This window comes from Halichoerus grypus, chromosome 6, assembly GCF_964656455.1.
Source record: "Halichoerus grypus chromosome 6, mHalGry1.hap1.1, whole genome shotgun sequence".
Lineage (NCBI taxonomy): Eukaryota > Metazoa > Chordata > Mammalia > Carnivora > Phocidae > Halichoerus > Halichoerus grypus.
This window is the reverse complement of record NC_135717.1, coordinates 132,081,992-132,102,926: the sequence shown is the minus strand read 5'-3', so window position 1 is coordinate 132,102,926 and position 20,935 is coordinate 132,081,992. Positions and strand designations below refer to the sequence as shown.

Sequence of the window (20,935 nt, the reverse complement as noted above, 5' to 3'; positions counted from 1 at the left end):
AACTGCTACCTTCTTCTATAACAAATGTATCATTTCTAAAGTCTAATCAGCGAGCTTTCACTTTGTTCCTCATCAGCTCCCTTTCCCATTTTTATAGTAACTTTGCCTAAATGTAACCTCCTCAACCCCATTCCACCTCCTTTAGAACCTCTTAGTCAATGAACAACAGCGAAAGAACCTCTTCAAGCCATCTAGCAGAAGTCACAGTTAGCATAGTAACTCTGATACTTAAAAAAGAAATCCGCGAGTTGACACAACCACAGAGAGTCCAAGCAAGGATTGGAACCCATATCTTGTGACGCTACAGTCTTAGTTAGGTTTTATCCATCCAGGCTCTGCTGCCTGGGAATCACAGGAGGCCTCATTGTTCTGAGAGCTCAATTCTACAATAGTATCTGTATCTGCAACAAAGAAGAGGCAGGCAAATCAATAGCGGTTTTCAGCTCTGGACGGCATATTTGATTCACTCAAGACACTTTTTTAAAATGTCCTTTCCAGGAATTCATGGAGAGAAACTCTGTTCAATTAGTTTTCAGTGGGGCTCTAGGATTTTTAATCTGTTAAAGAGGAGTATTATCCCAAATCAGTGGTTTTCAAGCTTTTCATATTCACTGGACCCTTGGCACGAATCTCCAATCTCTCTGACAGGTAATGTGTGACAGGTGTGTGAGGTCTTGGCCGGCACCACAAACCGCCTCTCGGGTTTAGTTGAAATCTTTGTTATCCCTAGTGCAAATGTAGAGCACCGTCCAGAAAGAAGCATTTTAGAAAGAGAACTGAAATTGGCCTAGGGAGTGTTGGTGGCGGGAGTGTTGGATTTACAAATAGTGGCTGTGCTTTCTTCCATGTGATTTCCAGTTTTAAATTTAACTGATTTAGCCAATCTCACACACCAAATAAATTTGTCGGAAATTTTCCTATACTGCACAGTTGGCAATTTAAAACTTCTACACACATGCGTTCTTCTCTCTAAAATCCCATGCGTCTGGGCGCCTGGGTGACTCGGTTGGGCGGCTGCCTTAAGCTGGGTCATGATCCTGGAGTCTCGGGATCAGTCCCCGCATCGGGCTCCATGCTCAGTGGGCAGTCTGCTTCGCCCTCTGACCCTCCCCCCACTCGTGCGCGCTCTCAATCAATCAATCAATCTTTAAAAAAAATAAAATAAAATCCCACGCGTCCTCAGAGCACGGCTGGGTAGCCTGGCACAGCTGGGAGCGCGGCCCCTACGACTCGCGCCGCAGAGACCCGTGAGAGCCACGTGGAGCTCTTACCGCGTCCCGGGGCTCCAGGTGAGCCAAGGACCCGGCTCTACAGCTGCAAACTCGCGTGCCCCTCGCCGGAGCCGTGGCCGAGGGGAGGAGACGCTTCCAGCCGGGGGCGCCGGCAAAGCCTGGGACCGCCGGCAAAGCCCGGGACCGCGACAGGCGACTCGGTTTTCCTCCGCCCTCCGCCGCCCACCCGCACGGGCCGGCGCACCCCCGTAACCCGGCGCCGAGCGGGCTCCAGCTCGCCCAGGTCCGAAGGGTGCTGAGCCGCCCCGGCCGCGCCGCTCGGCCCCGCCCAGCAGGGGCCCGTACGGCGCCCGAGTGGGCCGGCGGCACGTCAGTCAGGGCCGGGGGCGGGGCCCGGGAGCGCCCGTCCCCCGGCCCGGCTATAATGTCGGGCCCCGGCGGGCGGCAGGCGGCGGGCGGAGGTGCGCGCCCGGGCAGGGGTGAGGCTGAGGGCGCGCGGACCTCCTCGCAGCTGCTGCAGCTGCCGGCCCGCGGCGACTCCCGGAGGAGAAGGAGGGAGGGTGGGAGGAAGGGGCGGGCGGCGGGATGGAGGGCATTGGAGGCTGCCCGTGCTCCGCTCACACCAACTCCCGAAGGTGCTGCTTCCAACTTTTACCTTCTTGGAAGCACGGAGCGGCAGTGTCAGGAGACTTGACATTGCAGGGCTGAGCCGAGCTAGTGGCATCCACAACCCTTTCCTTATCGGTTCTCAGCTTTGTTATTTGTATTCATCTCTAGAACATGGACTTCGCCCGCCTGTGGCTAGGGTTGCTGCTGCCTTCGGTAGCTGCGCTGGATTTCGGCTACCACCACCAGGAAGAGATGGAAGCGTTTTTGAAGAATGTGGCCCAAAACTACAGTTCTATCACTCGCTTACACAGTATTGGGAAGTCTGTGAAAGGTAGGGTCCATCTCGTGCACTTTCCCAAACCCCCAGCCCTCGCTTTCGTTCATTAAATATACCTTAGCTTCCTGTCCCCTTTCCTTGGAGCTGCTTGGAGGAGCTCCAAGCGGGTAAGCCGGTGCCTTGCGTGTTGGTGGTTTTCTGCTTTTGTGTGTTGTGTTGTTTTATTTTGTCAGGGAAGTAGTAGGAAGACCTGAATTTTAGTAAACGTCTCTGCTGTCATTCAGTGTCATTGAGTCCTATGCGTTAATGGCATTCTTTTTCCATCTTGCACTGGTTGCTTGAGGTGTGTCTTTTAGTTTTTCTTGGTAGGTAAACTTATGTCGAGAAAGTCTCCGTTTATCCATAGCAGCTTTCCCTTTTTGTTGGCTTCTTTAAATGACTTGGACTCTTAGTGTCTTTTTTTTAAGTCTCCTTTAAGCTAAAATAGTTCAGTTCTGTTGGTGAGATTTCTGTTGTGTATAATTAGCCCTATGACATAAAGTGATGCAAAACTATCGTTTCTATAAATTTTAGTGTTAAATAGCACAGTTGGTAAGATTTGTGTCCTGTGTAATTAGCCCTATGGCTTAAAGTTATGCCAAAAAGTGGCTCTGATACTGATTAAAGGCTCTTTTAAAATCATCTGTTTGAATAAGACAATTGCTGGATAATAAATATATGTTAGCAATGACTGGGACTAGCATTTTCACATTTATCATTTGCTTTAATTTAGAAATTATATATTAAAAAAATAGCTGTATATTGTCTAATTTTTAGAGACAGGGAATTTGAATCAGATATTAAGTATTTTGCTCAAGATCACCAGATGGTGGATTTTATAACCAGGATTGGCATTCAGATCCTTCTACTTAAAGGCGTAGATATTTTGGGGACAAGGCGAATACTTTATCAAACATTGTTATTTCTTAATCTTTTTATATTGGTGCTCCCGAAGGGATTACCTGAAAACTTAATGCTTAAATTAGAAGTTTTGTTAAGTTTATGCAGTTCGGATCTCCTCTCTTTATAAGGTGTGTTCAAACTCTACGTAGATTTTAGCTCTGAGCTTTTGAACCAAGGAGTGTCTCTTAATTACCATATTCTCAATCATTTTCAAGAAAAAAAAATTAAAGTCATGGTTTTTATATTAAAGAAGACCTACTATACAAATTTACTTATATGTAATGCAAAATAAAAAATGCTGGGTCATGTGTTTAATGGTATCTTTGTTTTCAACAACATTGCCAAAGAGTTGGTGCCAGAATTACTCTATATTGCTCTATAATCCGAATTACAGAGGTTGGATGTGTGAGAAATCACATCTTGAATCAGCATATGTGTTCAGCCTTTTGAAATCATTTCCCCCTAGGGTTCAAGAGAAGAGCAATTTTAAAAGATCTTTAGTAAAGCAAATATCTTGAGTTATTGTTCAGTCATTTAAACCACAAGATGATGAGGGTGTTGTTAATTTTAAGTACTAAATGATTTGGCAAGCTTTTATGTTTTCAAACACAAAGTGCTTGTGAAAGAAAATTGGGGAATCTCTTAAGGTGAACCAGCTACTCTGATCCATCTTTCATGATATCAGACCACAGTAACATTGAAAGCCAGTAGGCTTTTTTTTTTTTCCCCACTTTCTATGCACTCTTGTGGTTAAAGGACTGAGAAGTTATCATGTAAAAATCTGACACTCGTCGTCAGATGTTTGTGTTGAATATATTGTTCTGAATAATTACTCTGATTAGGAAAAAGGTTCCAAATGGTGGGTTAAACTGTACACTGTATCACTGCATGTTATCATGACCATTGAAAACCAGTGCTCATTTGTTGGTGCTCTTTTCACTAGATAGGCAGTTTTCCCTGGCTGTCCCACCCTCTGGTGTAGGATACGTTTGCTTAGCAAACAGTCTTTACCATATTTGTTATTTATTTTTTTTATTATGAACCTGGGCAATCTACCTAGAATAGGAAGTAATATTCCTACCCAGTCAAGTACATTTTTAGTTTTTGTAAATGCACGTCACGTGGATTTTTGTTATTGTAATCATGGATCCTATTCTGCCTTTTTCCTCAATTCACATTATTTCATTACATATTTCTATGAATTGACAAAGTCTGCAGATGTAAATTGGTTGCTATATAGTATTTTATCCTCTTGGTTATGGGAATTGTCTTAGTCATTTACCATTTGGGGGCATCTATATGGTTCTGATGATCTATTATAAACAATGATGCTTTAAAAGCATTGATACATATCATGATGATTACCTTCCATTGTAACTGGTGATTTTTCTTTTCAGTTTTTTATTTTGAAATGCTTGAAATCCACACAAAAGTTGAGCCCACATTTACCCTTCACCCAGATTCAGCCATAGTAGACTGACCATATTTCATTTGGAGCTTTTGGGGAAACCCCATGACATAATGACCTAGTAAAATCTTAGGTGAAACAAGAGCAGCAACTCAAAAAACTGACAACTGAGTTGAGAAAAATTAGAAAAGGTACAATATTCATTGGTTTATTCATTCGTCCGTTTAAGCGAATATACCCCCCCTTTTTTTTCCACTCGTAACCCCCTCTGTCTAGTATGATGCTGGCACATATTCAGTAATTTATATTTTGTTTGTTAATGAATTGAATGTTTGCTGAGTGAAAGCCATGTGAAGCCAGCAAAGTTGTGTGCCATTCGTTGCCTGCCATTAAGTAGCCCCCTTTAAAGGACGAATACATTTATTGTGGATTTCCCCGAGCCTCTCCACACTCCCCAAAATTAGTTCTAGGACTTTATTTTTTTTTGGCTTTTTAAGTTTTAATTCCAGTTAACATAGTGTTATATTAGTTTCACGTGTACAATATAGTGAATCATCACTTTGATACATCACCCAGTGCTCAGCACAAGCGTACTCCTTAATCCCCATCAATCCATTTCACCCATTCTGCACTTCCCTCCCTTCCCCTCTGGTAACTATCAGTTTGTTTTCTATAATTGAGTCTGTTTCTTTATTTTGTCTCTCTTTTTCCTTTGTTCATTGTTTTGTTTCTTAAATTCCATATATGAGTGAAATGGGTATTTGTCTCCAACTGACATTTTGCTTACTATTATACTCTAGCTCCATCCATGTCCTTGTAAGTGGCACGATTTCGTTATTTTTTATGGCTGAATAATATTCTATTGTGTGTGTTTGTGTGTGTGTGTATTCACATCATTATCCGGGCATCAATCAGTGGACACTTGGCTGCTTCCATATCTTGGCTATTGTGAATCCTGCTGCTATAAACATAGGGGTACATGTATACCTTTGAATTAGTGTTTTTGTATTCTTTGGGTAAATACCCAATGGGCAATTACTGGATGGTAGGGTAGTTCTATTTTTAACTTTTTTGTGGACCCTCCATACTGTTTTCCAGAGTGACTGCACCAGTCTGCCTTCCCAACAGTGAATGAGTATTCCTTTTTCTAGTTTTAGGACCATTTAAAATGAGATTTTTCTACCATCTCCATTTTAAGAATCTTCCCTTCTGCTTAGTCTAACCTTTACTTTATCTGAATAAAAAAGGTTGCAAAGGGCAAGGAGTAGATCATAAAAATCTGTTATCAAGTACTTCCATATTATATGTTTTAATACATTATTTCAATCTCTGACTCTGAGTAGGTATTGTTATCCTTGTTTACAAAACAGGTCAATGCAGCACAGGGGAAGTTAATTAACTGCTGAAGATCACACAGTCAGTAAGTGCTAGAGGATTCAAATGCAGATCCATGTATCTCCCAAGCCCATCTCTTTGCCCCTTAAAGAGGCAGTCTGACACAGATGTAGATGGTTATGTGGAGATTGGGTTTTCTAGAGTCATGGTTTGGGCACATGTGATTTGAAAGTATAGCTTCTGCCAAGGATCTATGGCTGTGTTCTTCATTACAGTAGTCATTAGTCACCTGGTTATTGAGCAGTTGGAATGTGACTAGACAGAATTGAGATGTGCTAAGTGATTTTGTAGACTTAATACAAAAAAAGTAAAATGTTTTTATGTTGATCACCTGTTGAAATGATAATTTAGAACTATAGGTTAAAAATATTTTTAAAATGTCCCCTGCTTTTTACTTCTGTTAATGTGGTTATGGTTACTAGAATATTTTAAATTATATGACTCGTGTTATATGTTGATTGAGCCATGCTGACCTAGAGAGAAATTTGTTAGTAACTTTTTTCTGAGTACAAAAGGAAGTTCATTTAGAAAATTTGGAAGGTACAGCAAAGCACCAAGAAGAAAATTAAAATCTCCCCATACAAAGAAAACATTTAGTAGACTAAAATCACTATGTGTACTGTTCTGTGCCTTTCTCCCTCACACTAAGCTAATTATCTTGTTTGTGCATGCAAACATGTTATTTCTAAAAGTTGATTTTAATGCTCTGCTTTGTGTCCTATCAATGGATATCCTAGTGTTTATTTAACTTCTACCCCACTGATGGACATTTAGTTTGTTTCTAAACTTTTCCTGTTACAAATAGTGCCACAGTAGACATCTTCAAAGCTAAGAGGGCAAAAGAACACAGACTTTGGAACCACAGTGCCCAAGTGCAAAGTCTAGATCCTCTACTCTGTAGCAATGTGACCTGGAGTTGTTGGATAATTCCTGGCACATAGAAAGTGCTACATAAAAGCTGCTGCTAGGGATATCGTAGCTGCTGTTAGGGAGAAGTTTTCCAAAAAGGAAATTACCAGGTCTTAAGCAGTTTCATGTATTTGATACATGTAACCAAATTGCTTTCCCAAAAAGATTGTATTGATTTTTATAATCTCACGAGAAATGTATGCTAAGAAAACAACAACTCTAAATCTTCTGTTAGTCATAAATCAGTACTGGCATTAGTGATTTGGAAGATTATTGTAGATTTGTCGAAGAGTACAAAGTTTCGGTCATACAAGATGACTCTGTCTTAGAGATCTGCTTTTTACTGCATAGTGCCTACAGTTAAACAGTACTGTATTGTATGCTTAAAAATTTGCCTAGATGGTAGATCTTATGTTGTGTTCTTAAAATAATAGCATAATAATAAAGACTATTGAAGTGTCTGTTTTTCATTGTTTAATGTATAAAGGAGAATTTATTTCTCATGCTTTTTCCCCAACAACACTCACCTTCACATATTCATTCAACAGATACTAATGGAATTACTCTGCCAGGAGCAATACCATTTCAGATGCTCAGTAATCTCCCTAGAATTGGTTTAGACTCCTGCTCCACAGAGGCCAGTACTGTGTGCTCATGCACAGATCTCTCATTGTCTACTGCCCTTCATGGGGTAGATTTTAGCTGGTGATTTGCCCTCAGAAAAGAACATTGTGTATAAAACTTGCCACATTTAGTTTTCTGTCACACTCTGTTCATTTCTCAAGTGTGATTGCTTCTCCGCCTTTTGGCTAAGATCAAGTTTAGCATTTCTCAAGTGTGATCATAAAGCTAGTTTGCTTGGGATCCTGTAGGATCCTGTATTAAATGCTTTTTTTTTTGGAGAGAAAGCATGCGTACACAAGGGTGGGGGCAGAGGAAGAGAGAAAATCTTAAGCAGGCTCCAGGCCCAGCACAGAGCCCAACATGGCCTCAATCTCCTGACTCTGAGACCATGACCTGAGCTGAAATCAAGTGTTTAACCAACTGAGCCACCCAAGCGCCCCTAAAATGCTCATTATGATGTAAATATGATATCGAGGACCAAATATCAAGAAAATCATTACAATCTAGGAATTTCAGCTATAATACACTTTTGTGATTTAAAGTTATAATGGTTTGGCAAGCCTTTCTGCTTCTTGAAAGGTTTGAAATGCAGAGTCCTTTTCTGAAACATCTTGCAAATATCAGCCTTGTTTATCACCATTCAGGGTTTCTTTTTTTTTTTTTTTTTTAAAGATTTTATTTATTTATTTGAGAGAGAGAATGAGAGACAGAGAGCATGAGAGGGAGGAGGGTCAGAGGGAGAAGCAGACTCCCTGCCGAGCAGGGAGCCCGATGCGGGACTCGATCCCGAGACTCCAGGATCATGACCTGAGCCGAAGGCAGTCGCTTAACCAACTGAGCCACCCAGACGCCCCATTCAGGGTTTCTTAAAGATACTGCCTTTTTTTAAGATAAAGAAAAGATTTAGATTTCCCCTACATTTATAGTATGATATTTTAAAAGGAAATTGAGGGGCGCCTGGGTGGCTCAGTTGTTAAGCGTGTGCCCTCAGTCATGATCCCAGGGTCCTGGGATTGAGCCCCACATCGGGCTCCCTGCTCCACAGGAAGCCTACTTCTCCCTCTCCGCCTCCCCCTGCTTGTGTTCCTGCTCTCGCTGTCTCTGTCAAATAAATCTTTAAAAAACAAAAATAAAGAGGAAATTGAGACAGAATATCCAAAAAGTAACATAGGATTTTACTCTGCTTCTTCTATCTAGTAACCATTTTTATTCCAAATCTCAAATCTATCTAAATGGCAATACTCTAGGGACAAGTGGCATTTGAAACTTAAAAAAAAGTGACAGCCAATATCAAGTGACTTTTACTATTTGCCTGGTACTTTACATATTATGTTTCACCTGATCATTCTAACAATGGTATGAAATACCATTATTATCCTCCAATTTACATACAAAGAATTGAGATTAAGTGAATTATACATAATAAATGACAGAGGAGCCAAATTATTAGTAAATGAAACCAATGCCTGTCTTGTGCCAAATTTTGAACCTTCTTTACTTTTAGTTTCTCCAGTTATTTTTTTCTCTGTCCTTGTTCCTTCCCACCTCCACCCTGTATCTCCTGCCCTGGCCATCTTCCCTCTGACCCGATTCTGAAAAAGTTGACAGGCTTTCTCTATCATCCAAGAGAAGTCTTATATTAATTTTTTTTTTTTTTTTATGTGATAAGTGATCTGTGGAATTCCTGGATCCGTTTTAGGTATTCAGTTTCATCTAAAGCAGTTTGGATTCCATCTTTTGTTTTAAAGATAAATTTTTTCTATATGCCAAAACTCTTTGAGTATGAGGCAAAAGGAGATGTCTGAGATTCTGGTTTGCACACTTACGGGACATCTACCCACCAAAATGCCATCTCTTTAGAGAACAGTGGTTCTCATTAAGAGCAGTACTGCCCCCTAGGGGGAATTTTGGAAATGTGAGGGGGAGGTTTAGGCCAATAACATAAGTCTTGGCAGGGGGAACCCTCCTGATGCATTCTTCTGATCTTGTCAGCAATGCACGAAGTTATGCAGAGTAAAAAAATTATCACCCACATTTTCTAATGCCCTCTAGGTGAAAGACCAGTTTACAGTTATCTGAACCTAAAACCAAATTCTGTTTTATGTACAAATAAAAATACTTTCCCCACAGTTTTAATACATACTGAACTTTCCAGGAATGTAACTGTATGTAAACTGAGGGGAAATTCTATTTTCCGTAGCTCTGAACTTGATTGGGAGGGATTTCACATTCATAAGATCCTGACACCAGTGACCACAGTTGAATCCGTCTGCTTTTGTAGCAGATGCATTCGTTGTGACTCTCAAGTATAGGTATAAGCATCTGACTTTCCCGTGTCTTCTCGTGGCCCGTGTCCAAGGGTTTACCTGCTGATACCAGGTTTTATTATAAGTTTGTCTTTTATTTCTCTTTTATATAATTTGAATGTTATACTGATCTTTTTGAAATTACGTAAATGTGTTTTCTGGGCATGTTATGCCAGCATGGTAAAGGAAGATCGCAAAATATTGGACATGAAAAAAGAGGCATAAACTGATAGGGCTAGGAACTGTTGAAGTAAAGTCACAGACCTAGATTCAAGTTTATGTAGCCAGCATCCAAAAGGTGTTTGGTCTCTGTTCTTAATCCGTGAACATGCGTGTCTGCAGGTAACACTGGTGACAGTGGTAGATGGAGTTGAGCCACAAAAACTGCCATTAGTCCTGTTTCCTTCTTTCAGTTTGTGTTTCTAGAATGTCCCTTTCGTTAAGAGTACCTAGTAAGATAAAAGGAATCCTAAAGTAAAAAAAAAAAAAAGTCAAGATTATTTCAAACACCAGTTTGCATCGGGTTCAGGAGATTAAAGCAGGTCTTCCTATCTAGTGATTTAAAGCAATTGGTGTTGTTCCTAGCTCCTTAGTGATTCAATGTAATACGGTATAGTAGTTTGCTGAGAAGTTCGTAAATCCTAATTTGAGTTTGGTTAAAAGGCAACAGACATGAGTTGCACATTAAGACTGTTTCTCATCTCGGTGTTGTAAGGATTGCTGCATGTCAGATGTTTTAAAGTACAAATTTTCTGGTCTGTGACCCTTGGCATAGTAGCTTCAGCAAGCTCAGCTGGAGGGCTTAGTCCCCACTGCCAACTTCAAACAGATTGCCTTCAAACTGGGTCCACAAACTTATCATGAACTTACCCAGAGCTGAAGGTAACAACCTTCATGTGGGGTATAAAGGCATTAACCGTCGTGCTTAGGTATTGGGAGGGTTTACCCTTGCACAGGGTTTAGTAGAAGAAACCAATGAAATCCCCCTTCTGTTTAGGTAAAGAGCTTTCCATTAGTTCCTTTCCCGGTTTTCTAATTTCTCTGATAGAAATCTTCTGAGAAAACTAGAACCATACTTGAGCACAATTGAAGTCACATGAACAGTTATCCAAATACATGCCTCAGATACCTTTCTGACAAAGTACACAAGTATATTATGAATACAGTCAGACAAAATTTAGTACAATGTCCCATTTTTAGAGTGGGAATGGATGTTACAGGCCCTGTGATCACTCATTGAGTTCTTCACGGCTTAGTTCAAAATGTTAACTCCTCCTGGAAGCCTTTCTCCAGTCCCCTGGGCGGAGTTAGCATCTCCCTGCACCCCTCTTCCTGGCAGCTCTGGCTCTAACAAGCTATGTTACACCTGGGGGCAGGGATCAGGCTGTACTCATCTTCCTATCCTAGGCCCGGATCTGTGCTTATTAAAGGCCAAGCACTCTCAGGGTCAAAGCTGAAGAGTTTTTCCATGCATAGTAAGTGAAACATGAATGTAAATCTACTTTTATACAATATAGTATATAGTCATGTTATTATACTGTGTTAAGTATATAGGATATATATTTTTATATATGCTTTTATATAGTTAAATTTACCGTATATAACTTTATATCACTACATAAATTGTATGTAGTAAGTACTTCAGTCTCTCAAGTATTTTTGTGGTATTTTTGTGGTATTTTTATGGTATTCAACTGAGTTTCTAAGAGTAATAGAAAAAAATAAAATGTCCCCAATTGACTAGCCTTTATCTGAAATTTAGCTCCATGTGCATCTAGTATTATTAAGGTGTAAATAAATCTAATTAAAAAGTAACGGGGAAACTGTTGAATTGCTGCTATTTTATGGCAAATAATATAAATTGGAGAGGTAGATGCCACCGCTTAAGATAAGTCACTGGAGCATAGGAGGTGGCAACAGGGACCTGAGTGTCTTTCAGGTAGTGAAGGGCATAATTGAATTACTCCAAGCCTGGAGTGGTTCTGTCCCCCTATCCCTTGGGTCCCCCAAACACTAACCAAACACTAACCAAACATGTATTAAGAGCGAGTAAAAAGGAGATATGCATGCTCCTCCAGTAAGTAGAGTTGAGTAAATATGCCTTGTTTTATTTGAACAGTGCAAAGATAATTTAAGTGCCTATTTAGAGAATTTAAAAAGAGAAGGATCCTTTGATGAAACCTGCCCTCCACCCCACACAGTTCAGCAGAAAATGGAAACCCCTTGATTCAGTGGCTTTTTTCCATCCACACTCAGGAATGTTGTACAGATTTAAGATGAAGGTATATGACACATTTATTCTTGCTTCAAGTGGTTCAGAAAGGCCCAGGTTTTGGAAATTCACAGGTAGATAGACTGTTGAAGAACCTTAACTTTAATTTTTAGATCCTACTAAATATTCATTCCCTTGCCCATTGGGCACCCATTAAAATTCTCTTAAAGGCAGGGGGTGGTAGTCACTCTTGTGAGTATAGGCACCTGGAGATGTGTAGAGCACACAGACCATTTTTTTTTAAAGATTTTATTTGAGAGAGAGAGGGAACAAGCTGTGGGGAGGGGCAGAGGGAGAGAAAGAGAGAGAGAAAAGCAGACCCTTTGTTGAGCACAAAGTCCTACTCGGGGCTCCATCCTAGGACTCTGAGATCATAACCTGAGCTGAAGGCAGCCACTTAACTGACTGAGCCACCCAGGTGCCCCTGCACAGATCATTTTAACATGCAGCAATTCAGCAGTTTCTCCATTACTTTTTTCCCCCGGTTGTTTTTTGTTTTTTTTTTTTTTAAGATTTTATTTATTTATTTGACAGAGACACAGAGAGGGAACACAAGCAGTGGAAGTGGGAGAGGGAGAAGGAGGCTTCCCGCCGAGCAGGGAGCCCAATGATGCGGGGCTCGATCCCAGGACCCTGGGATCATGACCTGAGCTGAAGGCAGATGCTTAATGACTGAGCCAGCCAGGCGCCCCTCCCCATTACTTTTTAATTAGATTTATGTACATCTTAATAATACTAGATGTACGTGGAGTTAAATATCAGATAAAGGCCACTCAATTGGAGAACATTTTCTTTCTGTTACTCTTAGGAACTCAGTTGAATAATCTTTTAGCATCCTGGAGATAAGCCTAACTGGTTTATCATTTGTTACTGGTAAGTTCCTTTCTATTTTTAAAGAAACAGATAAATTGGGATATACCACATTTTGGCTTTAATAAAGTTTAATTGAGCTTGATCATCTTTTAAGTTTTAAGAACGTGTACTTCTAAGTGCACAAAATGTGTTTATGGGATCTATAGCACACACTGGTTCCAAGTGCAGAAGTGGGCAACAGTTGCAAAGGCCTTGAGGTGGACAGGTTATTGCTATATTCTAAGAATAGAAGCAAAACCAGGGGAGCTGGAGGATAGTGAGCAAAGGCAGAGTCCTACTGGATGAAGTTGGAGAGGTGTGTAGGGGACAGATCATAGAGTACTATAGCAAGCCAATTCAAGCATGGAAAGTTCAATTCTGTTCTGAGGATAATAGGGAACCATTATTTTAAGGACAGTTTTAAGGGTTTTAAGGACAGTAATATAAACTGAGGTAGGTTTAAAAAAATAACTTTGCCTGCTGAATAGAGAATTAGAAAGGGGCAAGTATAGAAGCAGAGAGAATAATCCAGTTATAATAATTCAGGCAAATGGTGATGGTGGTGATTTTGATTAAGATGCTGCATTAGAAATGGAAGGAAGTGTAAGGATTAAAGATTTGTTTCAGTAAACAAAACCAACAATACTTGCTAATAGATTAAAAGGGGAAGGGGAATATCAGGAGAAAAAACCCTGGAATGACCTTTAGCTTTTATGCTTGGCCAACTGAGTGTGGGAGGTATTATTGACCAAGATGGGGACAACTAGAAAAAGGCAAGTTTGGGTTGAAATCAAGAGCTCTGATTTAGACAACTTTTTATAAGTTTGAAGTCCTTAGTAGACATCCAATGGGGATGTCCAGTAGTTGGGTATGGGTGTGGAGTTTGGGGGAGAGGTTGGCTAGAGAAATAGACAAATACACTTGAGGGTTATCAATATATAGATGGCATTGAAACCCATGGAACTGAAAATAATCTAACAAGTGAAGATAAAAGAAGGCCAGAAGAGAGCTATAGGACATTATGCCATTTAGAATCTGGTAAAGCTAGAAGCCAGTAAAGGAGATGAAAAGAAAATCAGCAATAGGATAGGAGGAAAAGGAAGAGTGGAATCACAGACATCAAGGAAGGGCAGCAGCTCAAGAAGGAGGCTATTTTGAGGTCCCTTGACCACCCACTAGTGAATTGCTAGAAGGACTCACAACTCAACATGAAGTCCTATTTAGAGCTAAGGTTTATTTTTTTTTTGAAGATTTAATTTATTTATTAGAGAACAAGTGAGCATGAGCAGGGGGGAGGGAGAAGCAGACTCCCCACTGAGCAGGGAGCCCAACGCGGGGCTCGATCCCAGGACCCCGGGACCATGACCTGAGCTGAAGGCAGACGCTTGACCGATTGGGCCACCCAGGTGCCCTAGAGCTAAGGTTTATTAAACAAAGGATATGGTGCAGGAACAGCAGGATAATGATCTACATAGGCAAAGACCCGAAAGGTCAGCATCAGCTTCTTTGCTGTCCCCGTGTGAGGATCCCACTGCTCTGTGTTTCTCTCCAGCTGTGAACTGTACCTCCACCCAGGGAAGCCCACTCAAGTCTTGGCAGTCCAGAGTCTTTCAGGGGAGCTGATCACATAACTGTGCACCCATCCGGAGCGCAGGCTCCTGCAAGATACCAAGTGCGCATCAGGAATCTTCTTGTTTACTTTAAACAATGCTTTTGGCTTGGTTCGTCCTGACCGACTACTGGCTTGAGGGTACAAAATAACATCATTAATTAGTGAACATTTCAGGAGTATAGTGCTCAGAGTTTGGCTAAGGCTCATTCCTGCCACTGCAAGTGCTCCTGGAGATAAGCAAGGGGTGAGTAAAAGAGACAGGCTGTTTTAACTCTTTCCTTGCTGAGGTCTTGGTTAACCAACCATGTTGACTGCTGCTGTAACTGAAAACTGAGAGCCAGCAAGTGGAGTTAAATTGTTTTTCTCTAGACCTCTTTATTCCGAGGACATTTATTGAATGCCTAATATAGTTTGTGGTGTGTGCTAGCATAGGAATATAGAGGTAAAGAAGTTAGACTTGGTCCCTGCCCTGATGGGGTTGACAGCCTGAGAAGTGAGTAGGAGGGAAGAGACCCCCACGAGATACAGGTGTGAGCGGCCCTGTGGGAGCCACGGCAAGGAGACGCGCTGTGGCCGAGACCTGCAGGCGTCCAGGTGGAAGGAGGGCGGCGAGGCAGTACATAGCACGTTCGAAGGCCTGGTGGTGAAGGAGCATATTGACCTTAAGGAACACATGATGTTCAGTGTGGCTGAAGAGGACAGCGTGGAGGGGAGAGAGGAGGCAAGGTGGGAAGATCATGGAGGACCTTGTACACTTTGTTGAAGATTTTGGCTTCATCCAGGAGGAGCCATAATCATCCTAGGGATTCATGCCTGATCGGAAAATGACAAATTTGTTTTCTTGATTGGAAAATTTCCGATCACTACATTTCATTTTGCATTACAGTAAAGATACCCTTTAAGATATAAAGTGGAACAGCCATGGGGGGGGGGGGGTGCGGTGAGAAAATACAAATCCACCAGACTGGGTAAATCAGAACACCAACAAAACGTAATATCAAATCTGTAAAAATAACAGTTCCCAACAACTATCAGTGTGAAAAGTTCTGATTTAAAAAAAAAAAAAAAAGTTCTGATTTAAATCCCATAATTGGACTGAGCTCTTCATCTAAACCTTAAAGATTATTTTACAATACCTTTTATTAAAAACATTTCACCAATGTATGACACATACGATCTTTTCTTTTTGCCCTCACAGAGCACAGATCACATGAGAGGGAAGGATTTTTTTAATCAGCAGTTTTGGAGACAATTCTGTGTATGCTAAACTTATAGAGAAACTGATAAATATTAAATCTAGAATTCAAAGAGAAATGCCAGAGTATATAGAAACAAATACTTTTTTCCCAGCTGTATTGAGATATAATTGGCATGTAACATTGTGTAAGCTTAAAGTGTAGAACATGATGATTTGATACGCATATATTGTAAAATGATTGCCATAATAAGATTAGTTAACACATCTTTCACCTCACATTACTACTATTTTGTGCAGGTGGTGAGAACATTTAAGATCCACTATCGGCAACTTTAAAAGTACATAATACAGTATTGTTGACTATGATCCCCATGCTGTACATTAGATCCTCAGAACTTGGAAGTTTGTACCATTTGATCAACATTTCCCCATTTCCCACACTCCCTGATCCTTTGCAATCACCAATCTCCTCTGTTTCTATGACTTTGGCTTTTTTATTTTATTATTTTATTTTTTTAAAGATTTATATTTTTGACAGAGAGAGACATAGCGAGAGCAGGAACACAAGCAGGGGGAGTGGGAGAGGGAGAAGCAGGCTTCCCGCTGAGCAGGGAGCCCGATGTGGGACTCGATCCCAGGACCCTGGGATCATGACCTGAGCCGAAGGCAGATGCTTAATGACTGAGCCACCCAGGCACCCTGGCTTTTTTAGATTCCACAGCTAAATGAGATTATAGAATATATATCTTTCTATGTCTGACTTATTTTACTTAGCATAATGCTTTCAAGGTTCATCCATGTTGTCTCAAATGGCAGGATTTCCTTTTTTGGCAGCTGAATGATATTCCATTACATATCATAAAAATTTACTATATATAATAGGCAATTTAATATATATTATGTATAATAGACTATATTATATATATTAATATAGCACATATATATGTGGTTTTGGTTATCCATTCATCCATCTCTGGACACTTAGGTTATTTCCATGTCTTGGCTATTGTGAATAATGCTGCAATGAACATAGGGGTGCAGATAATTCTTAGACATAGTGATTTCATTTCCCTTGGATCTATATATCCAGAAGTGGGATTGCTGGATCACATAGTAGTTCTAGCTTTAATTTTTTTGAGGGAGCACCATACTGTTTTCCATAACGGCTGCACCATTTTACATCCCCACCAACAGTGCACCGATACTTTCTACTTAAAAATAATGTTGGAATATTATTCTTAGGAAAAACAACCATTTGTATTTCCAGGTGGTAGTAGCAGCACTGGGAGGGAACTCAATCATGGTCTCATTTTCTAGGGAAGCTATTCAGTAAGAGCAGTGAGGATGAGAAATGAAAGAAATGCTAGTGATGTTTATTGAGCCCATTACATACCAGGCACTCTGCTAGGCCCTTTACAAATTTTCCTCATTTGAGCTATATAAATACCCTGAATTCTTTACATTCCCATTTTAGAGCTGAGAACAAATAAATAGAGTTCAAAGATGAAGCAATTGATGACCCAAGCTTCTATCTTGGTAACTGGTAGATTTGGGTCATTAACTCAAATTTGTCTCTTAGTAATTCATTTATATATTTATTCAAATATTTAGGGAGCTCCTGTTGTCTCCCAGAATCTGCGTGGAAAGATACGAAGAACGACAAGGCCTGGACCTTTCTCTTGAGGAGCTCGGGCTGGGGCCTGACACCCAGTCACTTGAATGAGAAAAGCACTGTAACAGGGCTATGGACATTCAAAGGCCTAACCTCCAGGAGGCTTGGTAAAGTGGAGGAAGGCTTATCAGGGAAGCTGATACTTAAACAAAGCTTTGAATGTTATCAGGCAGACAGGTGAGAGGATAGGAATGCCAGGTAAAGTGAATGAAAAAACAGACCACAGGGGTGCCTGGGTGGCTCAGTTGGTTAAGCGACTGCCTTCGGCTCAGGTCATGATCCTGGAGTCCCGGGATCGAGTTCCGCATCGGGCTCCCTGCTCGGCAGAAAGTCTGCTTCTCCCTCTGACTCTCTTCCCTCTCGTGCTCTCTCTCATTCTCTCTCAAATAAATAAATAAAAATCTTTGGGGAAAAAAAAAAAAAACAGACCACAGCCTAGGGGCTTGGTGGGGTTAGCTGCGAGAAGCGGCTGGAGCTCTGTGTGCTCTCTGGTGCCCTTGTATGTATGATCAAGGATAAAGATTTGCCCGTGGTTGTTTCTGCTGTATCTTAGCATCTAGGGTAAGTTTGTGCTTACTGGAAGATACAAAGTTTTTGAAGGATTTTGTCGTCATGGGGCTTTTTTTTGAAACTGATTGTTCAAAGAACAGTGATAAATAGGGGAAATATTTTGATTCCTGTAACTCTTCACTAAAATTGCAATATTTGTAGCCCCAAGGGAATTATGTTTCCATAGGACATTCTGTTCTCTGTCCTTGGGAAAATATGTTTAAAAAGAATGATAAAGGGTATTTGAGGATTAGTAATAAAGTTCTACACTTTATTGAATACTTACTATGTGCTGGATACTTGTCTGCATTATTTTAAATCCTGATATCAATCTGGGAGTTGTGTTCTCTCTGCTTTACAGATGGGAAACTGAGGCTTTGAGAAAGATGACATGCCCAAGACACTTAGGCTAGTATGCGGCAGGGCTGGGAATTCATACCCAGGTCTGTCAGAATTCAGAGCCCCAGTTGTTTCAATTTTCAAATGGTCTCTAGAGCCTGGAGGCTCCTGTCCTGGTGGCTTGGGATACTTCAGTAGGTAAGGAAACAGAAGACAGCGTGGGTTGCCCTTCCCTAATGCAGAGCAGCTCAGCTTTAACTGCTTACCTTGGATTTTACATTAGATTTTTTTTTTATTGGAATAAAGGTCCCGTGACCAACGGTGGGTGGCATGAAAATTACTGCATTGACCATGATACTTTTGCCAGAATAGACTGAGGAGGATGTGCCACAGGCAAGGCAATGTGCCAGGCCCTCTGGTAGGTGCGAAGGAGTACCAGTTCCTGCCCTTTTGGAACGTAGATGCTTTACAAAGGGTTCAGAGGCCTCTGAAACTGATCAACACAAGATTGTATCCATTAGAGAATACTGAATATACTCTGTGTAAATCAAACCAAATGCTAGGAGGTTGTGTAGATAAGAGTGTCTTGGCTGATCACCTATGTGTTGGTTTAGGCAAAAGATCTCATTCTTGACCCTCCCCATGCCCAAATCCTTGCTATGCTCTAGGGAGACACAGCCTCTCTAAGTATCTCAAAATGCTTGGAAACACTTAACCACCGCTCCTGGTTTGCCTGAGCCCAGCAGCTCCCCTCACAACTGAGGTTCAGACCCATACGGGCTCGGTTGATGGACAAGGTGGAAGGGGAGAGAGCAGGGGATGGAATCTGGCCATCAGGAACTTGGGATTTTCCGGTGAGCACAGACAGATACCTTAGATGCTGAGGCTGCAGGATCCCAGGTGATGACTGCATAAGACACAGGTGCAGCCAGTGACTGAGACAGTTGGGTCAGACAAGTAATGGTGCCATTCCTCGTCACCGGGGGCCCGCTCGCCAGAGATGGAGATAGAGGTGAGTTAAGGAAGGAAAACAGAGTAACCTTTCACACTGGGGAAACAGAATCTGAGGCTCTCACACCCTGTATGTCCTCTAAGGGATGTCTCGTGAGCTGGCATAAAGTTATAGTGCTGTCTAGTGAGAAATCCTTCATTTTTGAGGTGGAAACGCTAGGGAAATAGAGTGAACTAATGGAATAGAGTGTTGCCTAGTAGGAGAAGGTAACTGTCCAGGCGTCTGAGCTCCCAAACATCTTCCGCTCCTAGGCACCACAGCGTGATCTCTGAGGTCATAATTGACAAGTGAGAAGTTGAAAAGTGCCTCTTCTCCCCATTCATTCTTTTTTATAGAGTCACCTTTAAAACAGGTTCCCATCTGGCAGTCATTCTAAAAATAGGTTTTTAAAGTAAGTGGTAGGGTGAAAATTAAGTGTTTAGCAATGTAATTTGGTAAGAAAGAGATCTTGGTAACAGGTATTAAAATTGGGGAGCTATCAGAATAGGGTGAAATACCATATTTATACCCAGATCTGTAATACACAGATGTTTTAAAATGACAATAAGACAGTTTGTGGTTAAGACTCTTGTTATGCTCTTCAGTAATTGTGATTTTGAGCAAGATTCTTACTGTCTGTGGGCCCATTTATTTGCTCTTTTGTAAAATGGAAATAATAGTATTAACCTTATGGGTTGTTGAAGGTAAATGAATGAATAGATATGAAGTGCTCCTGATTGGCACCTAAGAAATGCTATGGAAGTACCCGCCGCTGTTGCTGTTACAGAAATTGGGGTCTTTGGCAAGGGGGCAGCACAGCACTGATACATGCTTTGGTGTTGAGAGCAGTTGAAACCACTGTTCACTGAGGGCGTCTTTGTGCTTTCTCTCCTTGAGTCTTTGTAGCCCTCTAGGAGGGAAATACCAGTGGACAGCTTTGGAGATTGACTTGCCAGTGGTTAAGTAACTTGCCCAGGGCCACAAAGTAAGTAGCTGGCAGATGCAGACCAGAGCTCTCCATCTTCAGAGCTTGGCTACCCCCACACCTGCAGCTTTTGGCTGACCTCCTTCCTGCCCGCACACCTCGGGAGCTGGGCCATACAAGTTGCGGCATCCAAGCCACACCCTCCCTTTGACAGAAGAGGACCATGAGGCTGTCGGATGCAGTGATTTGCCAGAGGTCCCCCTCTAGTTAGACTGTGACGTCCAGATGGGGAAACCAGATTTAATATTAAGGCTGTGTCTCTCTATATAGGGTCCAATTGCTTACGATCTGTTTGGCAAAAAAGACTCAAGATAAGTTGTCAGATACCAGAACACTGATTCCATTGGGATTTAATATATACATGCTCAAATACTGAACAACAAATGATCCTTCGCTTTAATTGGCTTGTATCTATATACTTGACAGTGCGAATGAACATAGAGTAATAAGGGATTTTTTTTGTTTTTCCACTTTTGTATTTGCTTTGAAAATTTGCCTAAGAGGTTTAAAATCATGTTTAACTATAATGTAGTAATCTTAGGAAAAGACAACCCATACTTTTACCACTGGCTCCCAGCAGATGAGAGCTTTCTATTCAATAGAGAAACACATTGGCACAAAGCATGTATAAGGATGTAGATTTGCAGCTTGCTTTATTTTTTTTTTTTAAAGATTTTATTTATTCATGAGAGAGAAGCAGAGGGAGAAGCAGGCTCCCAAGGAGCAGGGAGCCCGATGCGGGACTCGATCCCAGGACCCTGGG

General features: G+C 41.3%; 1 protein-coding gene and 1 long non-coding RNA gene across 5 annotated transcripts in view; one reads left to right on the top strand and one right to left on the bottom strand.

Moving 5' to 3' along the window:
* Positions 1-274: 274 nt before the first annotated feature.
* On the bottom strand, positions 275-1,450 carry LOC118547144 (uncharacterized). The gene is made up of 2 exons (XR_004922957.2): positions 1,272-1,450; positions 275-401 (listed from the first exon to the last, which is right to left on the bottom strand). It is a non-coding gene; the product is annotated as an uncharacterized LOC118547144 (long non-coding RNA).
* A 165-nt stretch (positions 1,451-1,615) lies between these two features.
* Positions 1,616-20,935, top strand: part of CPM (carboxypeptidase M) — a 71,498-nt gene continuing 52,178 nt past the window's right edge. Inside the window, exons 1-2 of one of the 4 annotated variants that reach the window (XM_036110416.2) lie at positions 1,616-1,693; positions 2,010-2,172. In XM_036110416.2, the coding sequence (XP_035966309.1) occupies positions 2,013-2,172 (160 nt within the window). In that variant the 5' untranslated portion in view covers positions 1,616-1,693; positions 2,010-2,012. Of the gene's footprint in view, positions 1,712-2,009; positions 2,173-20,935 lie in introns of all 4 variants that reach the window. The other 3 variants (XM_036110414.2, XM_036110413.2, XM_036110415.2) reach the window with 3 other exon arrangements.